Source organism: Melospiza melodia, chromosome 15 (assembly GCF_035770615.1).
Source record: "Melospiza melodia melodia isolate bMelMel2 chromosome 15, bMelMel2.pri, whole genome shotgun sequence".
Taxonomy (NCBI): domain Eukaryota; kingdom Metazoa; phylum Chordata; class Aves; order Passeriformes; family Passerellidae; genus Melospiza; species Melospiza melodia.
In genome coordinates, this window is record NC_086208.1 from 5,423,962 (window position 1) to 5,440,269 (window position 16,308).

Genomic DNA, 16,308 nt, shown 5'->3' on the forward strand with positions numbered 1-16,308 from the left:
TTTCTTAGGATGTGTTTGGGGTCCTCTGCCATTCAAATACAAGAGAATAAAGACAAAGCCTTGTTATCCACTGGTGTGGGTTTCCTGAGCATGCTGCTGGTTTGTTTTGTCACATGACTTGCAAAGTAACCAGGCAAAGGGAAGTGCTGGTGTCTGTAATTGCTCCCTTGAGTGTCACCCACTGAAGCAGAGTTGCCTTTAGACTCTGTGTATGTACTTGTTACCTTGGCTTGCTTCTGAAATGGGGCACAAGTAGGGATGGACATGAGGCAGCAGCTCATCTGTGTATTGTAACTGGTTCTCAGATTTGACCAGTGTCTGGAATAACCTTGTCAAGATATTTTTACATCTCTTTTAAGAGCACCTTAGGTGATATCCAAGTGATTTAATCTGTTAGAAAATACCCTGTATGTGGAGGTGGAACCTTACATTGAATCCTCTTACAGGAGCAGTAGGCTGTGATATCAGAGATGGTTTTGCTCTGATTATTTGAAGCAAAGTTTACTTTGCCATAGTTACGGATACCTTTTATTTTCTGTAATGAATTGTAAAATTCTCTTCATGATTTATATGAAAAGTGTTAATTTATGAGCCATTTATTTATTTATTATTTATGAGCCAAATTTATTTAATTTATCTGGGAGGGGAGAATATTTTTGAGCTTTTTTTTTCCCCACCAAAAGATGCAACTTGGAAAATGAGGCATGTTTAACACTATTGTATTGAGTGGTTTGAAAGCTGCTTAAAGTCTGATGTTAATGAGTATAATTTTTAAGGAAATCTGAATGCTTTGAAATGCCTTTTTACTAAGTGAACCGAACTAGAAGAAATTGTTTTATGCAGGACTGACTAGTTCAGCTTTTCCATTTGATTTTGGCCGCATTCCACACAAAGCAAGGCGCCCCTTGAAGGATATGATTGGATCAAGCAAAAACCGCACCAGCAGCGACTCCTCCCCAACAGAGTGCTGCTCTGGCAATGGGAACAGACTGCTCTCTGAACTGCAGCTGAAGTATCAAAGCCAGCAGGAAGAGTTGGAGAAGCTGAAGAAAGATCTTTTGAGCCAAAAGGTAATTAAACCTTCAGGCAAAGTGCACAAAAGCAAATGGGTCTGGCAGGTGATTGGGAGTTTAACCTTTCTGGCAATCTCACTATGTTAAGAACTGGTTGGTTGTTATAAAATGATGGCTCTAAACAAACTTTTGTGTGCAAAAGGTCTTGAAACAAGAAGGACCATCTTTTACTTCTGTTGAAGATAAGATCCCTGAATAAAACTTCCTTTGCACACTGTTCATTAATTGGTTTATCTGTCTTCCTTGTTCTCTGAAGTTAACTTGTTTGGTGTCTGCCAGGATCCCGGCTGATAGTCATAGCTTCTTTTTGTGTATGTACATAAAATATCTTGGGAACTTCTCCTTTCAGATTCTCTGTGTTTGTCTTTTGATTCTTTCAGTGCTAGTGCAGTGGACAGGAAATAAACCTGGCTTCTTTCTCTCCTCAGGAGGGGTTTTGTAAGATAGGTCTAACCATAATGTGTGTATATAGACTGCACTCACATGATGGCCATGCTTGTGTGTCCTCAGAACTCCCAGTTTATTCAATACCTTGCTTTGATCTGAAAGAACTTCTACTCATTTTAAGAAGAAAAATATTTTAGATCTAATGTGGAGCTGCTGCTTCTGCTCTTTGTATTTTCCTATGTGTGAGGTGATCAAAGGGAAGCTGGAGAAGGAGTCTGAGCCCCATATTTGTACTCCTCTTTCCTAGGAGTACATTTGAGCTTCTGAGCCTGCTGCTGTGGGAAATCTCACCGGTCTAGTGCAACACTTCATTCACAGCTGCTTCTGTTTTAATAAGAAGAAAAATGGTGTCTTAGGTGGTCATTTCTGTGGCAAGATTTTCTAAACAGCCTTTCACAGACTTCCTTTTTGACAAAGCAGAGTTTGTTTTTTACCTCTTTTTATTTTCTCCACATCCGTTAGAGAAGAGAGCTCTTAATTACCTTTGCTTTTTCCATTCTGTAACGATTTCCTGTTAACTTTTTGGGCTTGAGCCTCTTCCTGTTCACCCTACAACAGGATACCTCTCTTGCAAGCAAGGCTTTTTTCAGCTTCCAACAGCTGCTGGGCCACAGCTGTTCACTCCTTTTCCTTAACCTGTTGCAGCTATTTCAGGCAGGATCCTTAGCTCAGTGAAGGATGCTGAAGCCATCTCTGTAGGCCAGTCATTGTAAGGTGTTAGCCTGCTAGAAATCATGTTGTAAAGTGTTTCTTCTTCTCTTTAAAACCCCAGCATGAGGTCTTAACCCATGGCAGAAACTTTATTTTGTTTGACCTTAGATTTCTAAGCTATAAAATTTAGAAACTTAAAATGTCATCAGGTTTTTTTGCTGTTGTTTTGTAATTCTCAGGAACTTGTTCGACTTCTGCAGCAAACAGTCCGATCTTCCCAATATGACAAATACTTTGCAAGCCGCCTTTGTGAGGGGGTTCCCAAAGATACATTAGAGCTGTTGCACCAAAAAGATGACCAGATTTTGGGCCTCAATAATCAACTTGAAAAGCTAAATCTGGAAAAAGATAGTCTCCAGCAGGAAGTCAAGAATTTGAAGTGTAAAGTTGGAGAACTCAATGAACGGCTGGGAATGTTGATGGAAACTATTCAAGCTAAAGATGAAGTCATCATGAAGCTCTCTCGTCAGCTCAGCGAATGTGAGGACAGCACATCCTCTCAAAGTGGAGCAATAAATTCCCCCACGGCCACCTGTACTAATAAGGAGCTACAGGAACTGGACAGACTAAAAGTAAGAGCACTGTCTCTGTCTTGATGCATTTCTTCTGTCTGTAAAAGCACTTTTTAGTCTGCTGTACTGTTTGAGATCACTGCAGCAGCTCCCTAGGACACTCATCAATGGAGGCTTTCTCAGCTTGGAACCTCACTTGGAGCTGTTATGTGACAATCTAACTAGAACTTACTTCCTTTGGGCCATCTCTAGTGCAGGGCTATACTTTCAGTCAGTTAATCATTGCTGTGGAGCAGAAGAAATGTAAGAAATAATGAAAGGAGCAGGAAGGATTAAGGGTAAAAGGAAAATACAAGCATGGAAAATACAAACAAAAAGAAAGCTTGCTTTGGTTTTTTTATTTTAAATATAACCCTAACTGCCTGAGGCTTTGGTGTGAGCTAGGTTGCCAGCTAGTGGGCAACAAAGAGCATGTGGAAAAGCAACAGGAAGCTCTGAGGAGCCCAAAAAAGAGGGAGGAGTATAAGAACCTGTTTTTCTAAAGCTGCTACAGCTCCTACTAATGCTTTATTTTTATTCTGTAACATACCTCTCAGAATGTGTCACAAGTTCTTAATGAAGTTACTGAAGTTATCCCCTTTGCTCTAAAAAGGCTTTCTTGCCTTTGTGTAAATTTGTATTTCAAATTGATTAATGTTCCAAAGCATTTGGAATATAAATAAGTTGCTTAAAATATGCTTAAACATATATAGTTTTCTTTCTTATTATGTGAGCCTGGTAAGTTTTAGTAAATGAAGTTGAAGCCAGAAGTCAGTGGTCTTGGCAGAAAGCAGTCAGGGCTCGTGGATGCTGGGGAGCGTGAGAGTCTGTGGCTGTGGGAGGTACCAGCCTCATCCCACAGGCTCAGCTTTCAGAGGCAGTGTTTGCAGCCAGGATCTGAGTGGATTAGGCAGGCAAAGTCATTGTTAAGGATTTATCTTTCTAGGAGGCAGACATGAAACTTTTTCTGTTAATGAGGGCTGCTGAGGGTGGTGAAAACCCAAGGGACGTTCATCCCTTTTTTTTGCGTTGCTGTGGCCTCTGGGATGGGCTCAGCCTGCGTGTGCCTGCTCTCCCTGCCTGTCCCCTGACAGCAGCCAGCTGCCTTCTGCAGGCAGTGGAGCCCTGGGAGGGATGCAGGTGGGGCACAGCACCACCCTGTGCTCATATTTGGCATGTGTGTTTTGTTTTCATGAAGTCCGAAAATAATATTTGATTTGTGCCTGATATTTTTAATTAAAATCCTATTAGTAGCTGCTGTTTCTATGCTCTAAGGTGATCTTTATCTGACAAGCATAATCCACTTCGTTTTTTTTTATCAACAGGACAATCTTCAGGGTTATAAGACCCAGAATAAATTTTTAAATAAGGAGATTTTAGAACTTTCTACTCTACGAAGAAATGCAGAAGCAAGAGAGAGAGAATGGCAGGCAAAGGTCAGCATGTTCTCACTTGGCAATGTCTAAAGCAGTTTTCCATACTTTATCCATAAATCTACCCAGGAAATGGAGCCATTTAAATGTATTAAATATGATAGCTTAAAAAAAAAAAAGCCTTTCAGTCCTTACAGACCAATATTTCTGAATGGGCTCTTGAAGGAAGTAATTGTTTTTAAAATTGTGTGACCCAGTGGATCATTTTGATAACTTATGAACAAAGGCATGTACATGTCTGAAAACATTGTTTTCTCAGAATAAAGGCTGTAATGATTTTTTTTAAAGGTCAGTGACAGGATGTGTAAGGATTGGTAGGTTACTATCAAGCTTTCTCCTGAGCACAAAGGATGACTGTGGTATGGTGAATGTCATTTCTGTCTGCATGAATGTGAGTGTAGAGATGTTGCAGGTAAATAATAAAGATTTCCAGTGCTTGGGTTAGGGAAGATGCACTCATCTGTAACTAAGGTTAGATACCTGTAGCTGGTTCAGTAGGCTTTGCTTTTAGTTGTTTGGAAGCCATGCACTCGGTGGCCATGCTTAAATGTATTTTTGGCATAAAGGTGTGTGCTTATAGTTCTTACATGCTATTACCTAACTCTTATGCCACTTGAGTTGTCCTTGTTCAAACATGCACAGGCTAAAGCTGCTAAAATGCAACCAATTTGTTCTTTTAAAGTATTTCATACAATGCAGTGATAATTAAGGTTTGCTCAGAATTTCCATATGCAAAAATATGTGTGGTGGAAAATATCTGGTTTACTATGCTGCCCTATGTTACAAAAATGGGAAAGTTAAACTGGCTGTTCTTGACTTAGATGTTTCTAAGCAGCATAAACCAAGAGAATAGCATTGAGGCAGGTTTTAAAAGAGGTGTAGTACAAAGTGTCTGAAGATTTGTATCATGTATTGTTTTCTGCAGTATACCAGCTTAGAAGCCAAACTCTGCCAGATTGAAAGTAAATACTTGATCTTGCTTCAAGAAATGAAAACTCCTGTTTGCTCTGAGGATCAAAGTCCTGCTAGTGAGGTTATCACACAGTTACTGGAAGATGCCTTGAAAGCAGAACCTAATGAACAACCAGAACAAGCATTTTTCAAACCCCACCTGGTCAGGTAGTTAAATTAAATGTGTGTGTGTCTTGGCCAGTGGGCTCTGTTATAACACTGGAAAACACAGTGAGAATATATTTGCAGGTTTGGGTTATTTATTGCATTTCTCTTCATTAATCATGGAATAGTCTTGAAATCCTTTTAGCTGTATAGAAACATTGTCTTGGGGAGGATCTGGTGCAGGTCGAGATGCAGATTGAGGTGTGGGTGGTCTAATCTGGAAGATGGAGCCACAAGCCTGGTGGCACCAGGTAAGGGACACTGGGAGACACAGTGAGGACTCGGGAGGAGGAGGAGGGCTGTGAAGACTTGGACTGGCAAGGGTTAAAGCCCTGGGATTGGCACCGTGGCACAGCCCAGGCTGTGTCTGTGTGCCTTGAATACAGTGTTCTATGGAGCCTGAGACTCTGCTGAGGGGTGGAAGCTGTGAGGAGCCCTGGCCTGGCTGTGAGTGTGGGGTGAGCAGGAGCTGAGCAGGGACTGTCGGGGCTTTGGCAATGACAGTCTCTGCCAGGGAGTCAGAAATTGTCCCACTGGGAAGTTTCACTGGCAATTCATTATTTGAGATGCAATATCAAACTTAGACAAAAATATTGCCCTACAGCTGCTGAATGTGAGCTGCTGAGGAGATGGGTACATTCCAACTCAACCATGTTGTTAAATAAATTGCTTAATTTGTGTAGCAATATATACAGGAACATGGGCACCAAGTCTTTTGTATATGGAATTGTACAAGTAATTGTTAAATAAAGAATATACTTCAGAAAAATGTTTAATAAGAAGAACTTGAGAGCTATGGAAAGTGGCTTTGAAATAACTTTGTGGTGGGAACTTGAGAGCTTCTGGGCTACTGAACATATTTTTAAAACCTTTTTTCTTCCTCTCCATTACAGTGAATATGATATATATGGTTTTCAGACTATCCCAGAGGATGATGATGAGGAGAAACTAGTAGCAAAATCACGAGCTCTGGACTTGAGATCACTTTCACTCAGTGAAAATCGAGAGATCTCCACAGGAGTGAAATGGGAGAACTATCTTGCTAGCACAATGAACAGAGAGATGATGCGCTGTGTGGAGCTGAAGAACCTCATTCGCTCTGGAATCCCACATGAGCACCGCTCCAAGATGTGGAAATGGTGTGTCAATCTCCATGTTAAAAAGTTCAAGGACAGTGCAGTACCTGGCTACTTCCAAATCTTGCTTCAAAAAGCTCTGGAAAAACCAAATCCCGCATCCAAACAGATTGAGTTGGATCTCTTGAGGACTTTGCCAAACAACAAACATTACTCCTCCCCCACGTCTGAAGGGATCCAGAAGCTGCGAAATGTGCTGCTGGCATTTTCCTGGAGAAATCCTGATATAGGATACTGCCAAGGGCTCAACAGGTAAGGTTTTGCTTATCTTGCTTAATAACTATGCAGTGAAACACTTAATGAGCCTTTCATATCTCATGTATAGCAATGTGGTTTTGAACAACAGTTTGCCTTAAGGATTATATGCCCATAATTTAAAATAAACAAATAACTATCACATTTTTTAAACCAATGAAAAAAGCAGTTGACCTGCATAATAAATTTTGTAAAATCAACTTGGCATCAAAACTGAATTAGCTCTTAAGAAATGAGCTACTCAAATGTAGTTTTACTGATTTCATGTCCTTTGTAGGGGATTGTGTTGCTTTTTTGTGTGAGAATTTGTTAGATTTTTCTTCTTCTAAAGCAAGCAGAAAAAATGCTTGAAAGCTTTTTTCATATTGTGAAGACAACACATTTCAGCATTTTCCACCAATGTCTTCAATCAGAATTGCAGAATTTAAAGGCAATTCTTGTGTTACAATGCTAAGAAAAAAATCTGATTTGTTGCAGTTGCCTTTGCCAGAATAACTTTACTACTTGGAGATGTGTAGTAAACGAAGGTGCTACTTGAAGCAGGTGTGTTGGTCTAACACCCTGTCTCATCCCCATGATGTAGTATTATAGATGTCCACTTGTGCACTATTTTATGTACTAGCATAGACTTTTGAACTTAGAGCAGCTTTGTCTTTTGAAAGAGCACTGAAGAAGTAGTAGAATAGAAGCAGTGAGTCGTGTAATAGAGGTGGTGAGGCGGTGGTGGTAGCAGTTGTAGTAATGTGGAAACCTCCACCTAACACCCTTAGGATAAATATCTCCTTTCTAAACTAGACTCTGTGTTTAGAGGGCTCTTAAAATTGGCAACACCAACACTTCAAGAAATTCTTAGATCAAGGTTTTGCCTTTTTCTGTTTTCTTACTTAGCTGAATACAAATCCTTGATGTGGTTAAGAAGGCATGGCTTTGCCCCATCTTAAACTTCATCAGGTTTTGCTGTTCAGTGCTCTGCTGTTAATACATTTATCTCTGCTGAACAGAAAAAATACTGTAATGGTTCTTACTATAGTTTGTATCTTTAATAACCTTCTCCTCCAAATAAACCCTGTTTTCAGGTTGGTAGCAATTGCACTTCTGTACTTGGAACAGGAAGATGCTTTTTGGTGTCTGGTAACAATAGTGGAAGTTTTCATGCCTCGTGATTATTATACCAAGACACTGCTGGGATCCCAGGTATGTGCTCTGCTGTAAACTGCAGCCAGTCAGCAGCTTTCCTCTGCAGCTGTCTGATAGGCCTCCTTGGAAGGGGATGGGAATGGAGTTCACCAGGGTGGGTTCCAAACACAAGGACCCTTGTTTGGATAAGGACTCATGGAAATAGTTGTTCAGTGTCCTCCTTGGAGTCCTTAACTCCCCTTCTCATTGATAGCTTCACAACCCTGCGCTGTATTATCGTTCCTTTCCTCACATTTGGGGGAATGGTGATGCTCTGGGGGAGGGTGGGGTGAGAATGCATTTGCAGTGGGCAGTAGCCACTGTAGCATTCCTGCTTCCAGGTGATGCTCTGGTCCAGGCTGCCTTCTCCAGCCAAGTGTTTGCCCAGCATTCTCTCTGCTCCTGTGCTCCTGCAGCACTGGTGACCAGTACTAGGAACACCCCACTTGTGTGGGAGGAGCCTTGTGAGACTGGGGCTGGGTTGAGAAGCAGACAAGGGCAATCTGCAGTGAGGTAGCTGTCTGTGCTTTGAGTGGATCTAGCTTGGAAGTGTGAGGTAGACAGTCCTGGGTTTCCTGGTTAGCTCTGGAAAAACTTGCACTTACAGATTGGTAACAGCCTTGTTCTGAATGATGTGCTGTACAATTGGAACAGTAACACTCTATTTGTCATCTCTTTAGGTTGATCAGCGAGTATTTAAGGATTTATTGAGTGAGAAGCTTCCACGACTACACTCTCATTTTGAACAATATAAAGTTGATTATACTCTCATCACTTTCAACTGGTTTCTTGTGGTTTTTGTGGACAGCGTGGTTAGTGACATCCTTTTCAAAATCTGGGACTCCTTCCTCTATGAGGGACCAAAGGTGAACTTACTGTGCTGAGTTTGTTCATTTGTTACCTGATAACAAAGCACTGTGGTGTTACTGAGTGCAGGGCTAAATGAGGGTTGCTTTGCAAAACTCCTGTTAGTTAAAATGACATCTTGGAAAAAAACAAGGGAGGAACTATGCAAAACCATTCAAAACATTTTCCAGCTTTTAGAAATAGGGGCTGGGGCAGGGAAAGGAGATAGAGAGAGATGTGACTGAAGGGCTTAAGTGCAGCCTGTGCATGAGGAACTCTTGTTGGGGGTTTATAAAGATGGTCATGAGACTCAGTGTATTCTGTACTTACAAAGTACCAAATATTATATGTACTCTTATCAGGTAATATTCCGATTTGCCCTGGCACTGTTTAAGTACAAAGAAGAGGAAATCTTAAAGCTGCAAGATTCAATGTCTATTTTCAAGTACCTTCGCTATTTCACACGCACCATCCTTGATGCCAGGTGGGTAACTCACACTGGGGTGCCTCTGAGGGACTTGTAGTGGTCCATGGGAGATGTCTGTCTTGTGGCTTTGGTGTAGTTTTCATCCAGATCCTGATTCTTATATAAAGCAACTAGAGATGCAACCAACTGCTAGGATTTGTCATGAGCACTTTTATCTAGCAGAGACAAATCAGAAGTGATGTAGGCTTAAATAGTAATTTTTGCTTGTGAAGGAAATTGCCTTGTTTAGGTGTTATATCATGGTAGCAACAGGTCAGAATTTCAACCACAGATGAAGTTTCCCTTTACATTGCAGATGTAACTTGTTACTAAAATGTTTTATGTTAAATAAAAATACATCCTGGCTCAAGCATGAAAGATGTGAGCCCTGTCCCCCACAGCTTAAATCTCTTACATATGGTTAATGGACAGGCTCTTGCCACATAGTTCCAGCTGGTTTTAAGATATACTTGGAAGCAGAGAATAAATAAAAATAAGATACTTTTCTTGTCTTCAATCCTTGCATAGGACTTAGAGTTTGTAAATTAGGGTCTAGTGTTTTTAGATTCCTAGTTTCAAGACTGTAGAGCAGAACGTTAATCTTAAAAAGAAGTCATATTGGGATTGGTTTAATGTCTGAAAATGTTTTGCACATCTTTTGAAGCTCACTAATTTTCAATTTAGAGAAAAACTGTATATTGAAATCTGAGACTTTTTTTTAATGTGATGAATTTCACAAAAATTGAGGCTTACACTTTGACTTCTGCTGCAAGAGCACTATTATTTTTACTTCTTGTGTTTCAGTTTTGCCTGGAGAGAAGTTAAAGTTGAATAAGTTTGTGCTTGAAAGGGATTGCTGGGATTGACACAGAGAGAAAAAAAAATAATTTTTTTTGTTCTTACCTAATCCAAACAAAATTTTGATATTTAATCAGAGTTGAAGTTTTGGCTTTCCATTCTTTTTCCACTTGTGTAAATGACGTCTTGATTCTCCTGTCTAAACTTTCTGGTGCTGAAATAACCTATTTTAAAGATTTCTAAAATTGCTGAGTTTGGTGTTAACAAAATGAACTAATTAGGGATCGTTGAGGGATGGGGAGTTCAAGTGAGGACAGAAGGACAGAATTCAGTACATCAAAGATGTTTGGAATACAAATATGCTCTGTGCTGATCTGTAAGGCTCTGCCTTTTGGGGTTTTAAGAGTGGAAGCAGTGCAGTGCCACCTGGGGAATATGGATTTGCCTGTTAGGACTGACAAGACAGAATTCAAACTGCCTGTTTTCTTATTCTGCCATGTTTGTACAAGTTTTACATCATCAACATTTGAGCAGTACAGGAGCACGTAGAATGAGGCCTTTCTTGTTATGGACAAAAAATGATCCTGTTGTAGAGGAAAAATTCAGAAATATTTATTTGTATAGAATTCATGGATGTTCTGAATGGTTAAAATCATGCACAGAGTTTCTAAGTTCAAATACTGTAGTAAGAGAAAGGTCTCTACAGACACGTGCATAATTATATTCTAGTTGCAAGATGTCATAGCTGGTTTTTGTGCAGAGCCATGGCATGTTGTGCACAGGTAGAGAAGCTGCTGGAATATCTTCTGTGTAGAAATAGCAGGAAATCATTCCTTGGTCACTCAAAAATACAAACCTACCATTAAATAAACTGTCCAAAGAAATTTTCTTAGTATTTATTTCTGATAATTCAAATAGAATAAATTAAATACTCCAGTTCCCCTTTTTTCCTCAGAAAACAAAGATGGTTTTGGGTGTAGATCAGCATTAATGATGTAGTTGGATGCAGTCTCTTTGGACTGATTAGACTGAGCAGTTGCTGGGTTTGCTGGGGCTGCAGGATGGTATGGTGCAGTGTGACTCTGGAAGGGGGCTGGATCCTCTGTGGTGCTTTGCATTGTGCCCTGACAAGTTTGACTTGACACTGGTCCAAAGATCTCTGTGCTCCAGCCAGCAGAACCCCCAGAGCATTCTCACTGTGTTGGAAGCTTTGGCTTGTCCATGTTCTGTATTATCCTTGTCCTTGTGTGTGTTGTCCCTGGCTTCATCTGGTCTCCTGATTGTCAGGTTATCTTGGTTAGCTGGAGAGCTGAGTGGTTTGGGATTGAAGGAGCTGCTGTGGGTTCTGTGGAGGAAATGATCCAATCTGTGTGGGTAGCTGGATGTAACGAGTATCCAAGTGTAGCCAGGGAAGCTCTGATGACCCAAGCTTATGTCTTCTGCTCAGCATTTCAAGGCTGTGATCTTTGTAGCAGAGTTTGCATGTGGCTTGGAGAACTCCTGAGTGTTTGATTACATTCTATCTCTTGAAATAACCTTAAGGCTGAATGCTTTATAGAAATTTATTGAAATATTGATAACATCTGAGACCTATTGAGTGTGAAAGAGACTGGAGATATGTCACGTATGATAAAAGTTGATATGGATGAAGTTTTAAAGCCCACCAAATATGAATGATTGTCTTCTACTATTGTGTAATCTTGCAGGAAACTGACTGCTATTGCTTTTGGAGACCTGAACCCTTTTCCCTTACGCCAGATCAGGAACCGCAGGGCCTATCACCTGGACAAGGTGCGCCTGGAGCTCACAGAGCTGGAAGCCATCCGCGAGGACTTCCTGCGAGAGAGAGAGACCTGCGCAGAAAAGAGAGACCTTATTAGTGATGATGAGGAGGATAGCTGAAACTGCTAATATAAACTGTCCTTTGGGATCATGACCAAAGTGAGTTCACCTCCAAAACACTTTATTAATCCTGTGAAACAGAATGTAAACTCGTTGCTTTTGGAAATATGCGGGACAGATTTCCAAATCCCAGCACTTTCAGAAATACCGCTTAGTATGGAGGCCAAACACTTCTGTTTACATTTATGTTCCTGGAATCATTTGTAGAGCACTTAATATCTGTCTCAGTTTAGTCAATCAGCTGAATTGACAGTTGTTTACCCACAGTGCACCATTAATGCCTGGATGTGAAACAATAAGAAAGGTCCATGCTCTGTTACATTCATTGTTATTCTGAGTTTAGGGGTTTTTTGGTGTAATCATGTTTTTCATAGTGCAGGCTCAATGTGAGAGGACATCCATATTTCTTGGATTCAGGTTGACTCCATCCAGCCTTTCTTGAGGTAGCTAACCAGAAAACCATGGGATGAAGATTCCTTTGTCTTTTCCTGAAGTGTCATGCAATGGATCACCAAACAGAACCCTTGAATATTTGTACTCTAAAGTAAAGGTAAAAGAAGTACCTATTTCTGTCACTGCCTGTTGAGTGTGTACTGAAACAGTGGTAGCAAACATCATTTCTACTTTTCAGAGCAGCTGTGTTGATAAATTGTCATTAATGGAAAAGGGTTTATAGATCAAACTCTCTTTAATAAATTTTTTTTGTATTCACTGTTTTGATTTCAATGGTTTAAAAAGGTCACAACCAATCTCCAGATATTATGGAAGAATGGAGCTTGTCACAGGAGTGCCATGCTTTAGGAGCTAATTTTTTGCATATTTGTTGGAGGGTTGTTTTGTTATGGCTTTTTGTTTCTATGAGGTTTTATTGTTGGTTTTTTCCCCTTTTCTTTTAATGCTTCTTCCTCTTTAAGACCTAAGGTGAAGTCTTGCTCTTTAAGAAGAAACACAGCATTCTTTCTGAGTGATTGTAGAGCTATTGTAGAATAGTGGTAGTGACTGGGTTCATAAAATATTTATCAATCAGTCAAAAGAAACCTAAAGATCACAACATGCACATGGGAACTGAAGATCCTTTTTCAACAGAAAAATGCAATATTCTCCTAATGTACTCAGCTTTACTGTGTGTTGGATGCACTTCCTGCAAGACAGCTGAAAGAAGCAACATCTGGGCTGTTGAGCTATAGTGATTCTGCTGTGGAAATGTTACTTGGGACCATTTTCTCTGCTTTGGTGACTATAGCAGTATTCATAAGTGGTTCTCTGGAGAAGGAGGGTTTCTTTCTTGCTGGGTATTCTCTGGACTTTTGCAATGTTTTTTCTTGAACTGTTGGATTTTCAGAATGTTGTATTGACTACAGTGTGTCATGATAAAACTAGGATTCAAATGCTATGCAGCAAATCACCAAACTCTGGGGAAGTGGTTAATTTGCAAAAAAGAAAACTAATAATTGGGAAGAGTGAAGTGCATCAAGCTTGTATTTTGTCCTTTGGTTTGTTTTTCTAGAAGTAGTAGTACTTTATTTGGTATAATCATGTAACTGTTTTAGTCAACTTAAGTGGGGGCAGAGAGAAATCCTGCTTCTGTTTCACAGCACTTTTAAAAAAAAATTATTTTAGATAAGTAGTTGTAGCCTTCTCCAAGTAATCATATTATAAGTTAGTTTATATGGAAGGGAACTATTTAATCAGAGGTGAAATTGTAACTTAGAGGACTACTTTTGATATAAAAATCTATGCTTCCTGTATGACACATAATTTTTTACCTAGCCAGCAAATCCTTGCCAATAAGGAACAGATGATGTGATCATCTGGATTTGTATGTTACTAGTCTTCTGAGATGTCCCCTATGTTGTCTGTGGTAGGCAGTAGCTAGGGATTTTTTTCTAATTCCCTAGTTACTTTTGGTTATGTACTGGAGGGCAGGGTTTTGATATTATTGCATGTACTGTATTCTTTTTCTACTTACAATCAGTATTTGAATACAAAAATGGGACCAGGTTTTCTAATTTTCTAGTTATGCTGTCTTGGTTTTGAAAGAGCTGGTCTCTAAATCAATATGTAATGCAGGCTTTTTGTTTGTATGTTTGTTTTAATGATGTTGTCAAATGCTAAATGAATTTTTTTTAAGGTGAAGATCTTCCTTTCAGTGACCACAAGTGAAATATTAAGGTAAAGAATTTAGATACATGTACTTAACCTATTCCTACAATCCATTTTTCTTTGGCTTTGAGTCTTCACTATGAACTAGTCCTATGACTCGAAGAGATGTTTTCAGACTATTCCATTGGAGAGTTTGGGTTGTGAAGATAAGGCTAAGCTTGAGGCAACGGTTCAGGAAGTTCTTTCACTGACAAAACATGACCTGCAATATGACAGGACCATTTCTGTTAGAGTTGTGCTGATGGTTCAGTGTGTACATGTGTTGCTGTGTTTCATTCCATTAAGTTGTTTCCAGTTGTACAGTAAAGCTAAGTAGCTCTGTTTCTTCTGCCATGGAGTGACTGTTACCCCTGAATGTCAGGAATCCTGTGGAAATTGTGTTGTCTCTGGGTATTCTGTCAGCTTGCAGATAAGAAATGAGTCGATGCTGTTATGCTCAAGTCCCCAGCAAGCTGTTGGCTTCATTTTGTTAAGCCTTGTTACTGATTTAGTGATGAGCTAAAAGGTCAAAAAATTGCAGAGGCTTCTCACCTCTGGCCACTAGAAGTCTCTGCCGAACCAAAATGAGATGTATAGCAGGAACTAACATCAGGGGAGCTTGCCTTGCTTGCTCTTGCAAATGTCATTGTGTGACTTAGTTTTCTAGTGGTGCTTAAATCTGGTTCCCTTGGAGAGTAGTAACTCATTAGGCACATGCAGGATACACAGGCAGTATTTAAACCTGATGAAACCAGGCCAAAATACCGTGCCTCAGTGGCCTGCCAAAGCTGAACTGCACAGAGCCCAAGAGTTTGTGCTTGTGTGTGAACTTCTGAGGTGGTACATGAGGTTTACCATTCATGCCAGCCAGACAGCAGGCAAGTGACCTGTTCATGCACATTAGAACTGCCAAAAAATATTTTAACTTCAAGGCCTTGCACATAACGTGCAAAGAGTTCCTCATGTGTGGTTCCCAGAATATGTGATGTAACCCAAACCACTGAGTTGCATTGTGCAGAATATTCCTTCATCTCTATTCATGTGTGCATGGCTTCCTGGGGAAACTTTTTATTATTTTTAAAAGGGTCTATCATCTTCTGTCAAATAGGCAAAAAATTGGTGTACTACACCTCTAGTTATTGGAACTGCACAGTATTTCAGCTTGACCTGTACATGTTTACAGGTAGTGTTATCATTCAGTATTATCCCATTGTTTGGTGGTCTTCTTTTTACCTGCTATGTAATCAATAAAAAGGATTTTTCTGTTGCCCTTTTGGTGTCTTCTGTGAGAGAGTCTCCCCTTCCTTTCAATGTTTGTAAAGATGGTAAGATATTTCAGCAGAAAGGGAAAGATTTCTTTTCTTAGTTATAAAACATCAGAAATGAATGAATGGTCTTAAATTTGACAGAGTTGGATGTTCAGACACGTAACTGAGAAATGGCAAATTGATTAATTTAATGGAATTGTGTAGCTGTTTAAGTGACTGTTCCCCTAAGTGCCATGTTAAACATCAGCAATATGCGGTACAAGAAATTTGAATCACAAACATAAGTGATGTTATCTTCAAGAAAATTGATGTAAAGAAAAAATAAATTGTTTATTACTTTATAGATTGCTCTGGTTCTTCTTCTTTTTTTCCTATACAGATGGAAATATCTGCAGGTGTCATCAGAATAAACCAGTGGTAGAGCTTGCATTTTTGTCTGATAATGAGGTGTGAGAGAATCTCTATAAAGGAACATACATGTAAATTGGGCTTTGAAGCATGAAGATGTGAACCATAGACATGTTGCATGCAGGTGATGCTAACTGGTAAACTTGTCATTGGTGTCCTTCATTTCTTGGGAGAAGAGAGGAGGGGAGACAAAATTTGCATAAGTGTTCACAGGAATTTTCTGAATTGACACACTTTCTGGGAAACATTTGTATAATATCTCGTGGCACCCCAAAAGCTTTTCTAGGAGGCTTGGTACTGATGTTCTGACACAGTCTTTTGTAGTCAAATAAATAATTTCAGCTGTTTTGAAAATTTCACCAAGTACTCCATTAATTTGGAAATCAAGTCTCAATATCTGTCTTTCAGATATGGATTTTGCACTTTGGAATTGCTTGAGTCCCTTAAAGAGGGAATACCTCAGCTACTTCATGTTACTTCATAGCTAAGTGTAAGGGAGGAAGGAAGAAGAGTTGGGACATGACTGTAATTGCATTTCCAAGCCTGTCTTTGGTATCAGAGGTGAATAGTGCACAGTTCT

The 16,308-nt window shown here is 39.8% G+C and overlaps 2 protein-coding genes across 8 annotated transcripts in view; both read left to right on the forward strand.

The window, feature by feature from the left end:
* The window catches only part of TBC1D2B (TBC1 domain family member 2B), a 41,351-nt gene that overhangs the window by 15,759 nt on the left and 9,284 nt on the right, over positions 1–16,308 (forward strand). The window contains exons 5-14 of one of the 7 annotated variants that reach the window (XM_063169509.1): positions 844–1,070; positions 2,411–2,803; positions 4,108–4,218; positions 5,141–5,334; positions 6,225–6,719; positions 7,799–7,916; positions 8,579–8,764; positions 9,107–9,228; positions 11,715–11,949; positions 12,328–15,663. In XM_063169509.1, the coding sequence (XP_063025579.1) occupies positions 844–1,070; positions 2,411–2,803; positions 4,108–4,218; positions 5,141–5,334; positions 6,225–6,719; positions 7,799–7,916; positions 8,579–8,764; positions 9,107–9,228; positions 11,715–11,910 (2,042 nt within the window). In that variant the 3' untranslated portion in view covers positions 11,911–11,949; positions 12,328–15,663. Of the gene's footprint in view, positions 1–843; positions 1,071–2,410; positions 2,804–4,107; positions 4,219–5,140; positions 5,335–6,224; positions 6,720–7,798; positions 7,917–8,578; positions 8,765–9,106; positions 9,229–11,714; positions 15,664–16,308 lie in introns of those variants that run through there. The other 6 variants (XM_063169512.1, XM_063169513.1, XM_063169510.1 and 3 more) reach the window with 6 other exon arrangements.
* Positions 11,929–16,308, forward strand: part of DAPK2 (death associated protein kinase 2) — a 46,621-nt gene continuing 42,241 nt past the window's right edge. The window contains exon 1 of the mRNA XM_063169517.1: positions 11,929–11,949. The gene's annotated coding sequence lies outside the window, so the exon portion shown is untranslated. The remainder of the gene's footprint in view (positions 11,950–16,308) is intronic.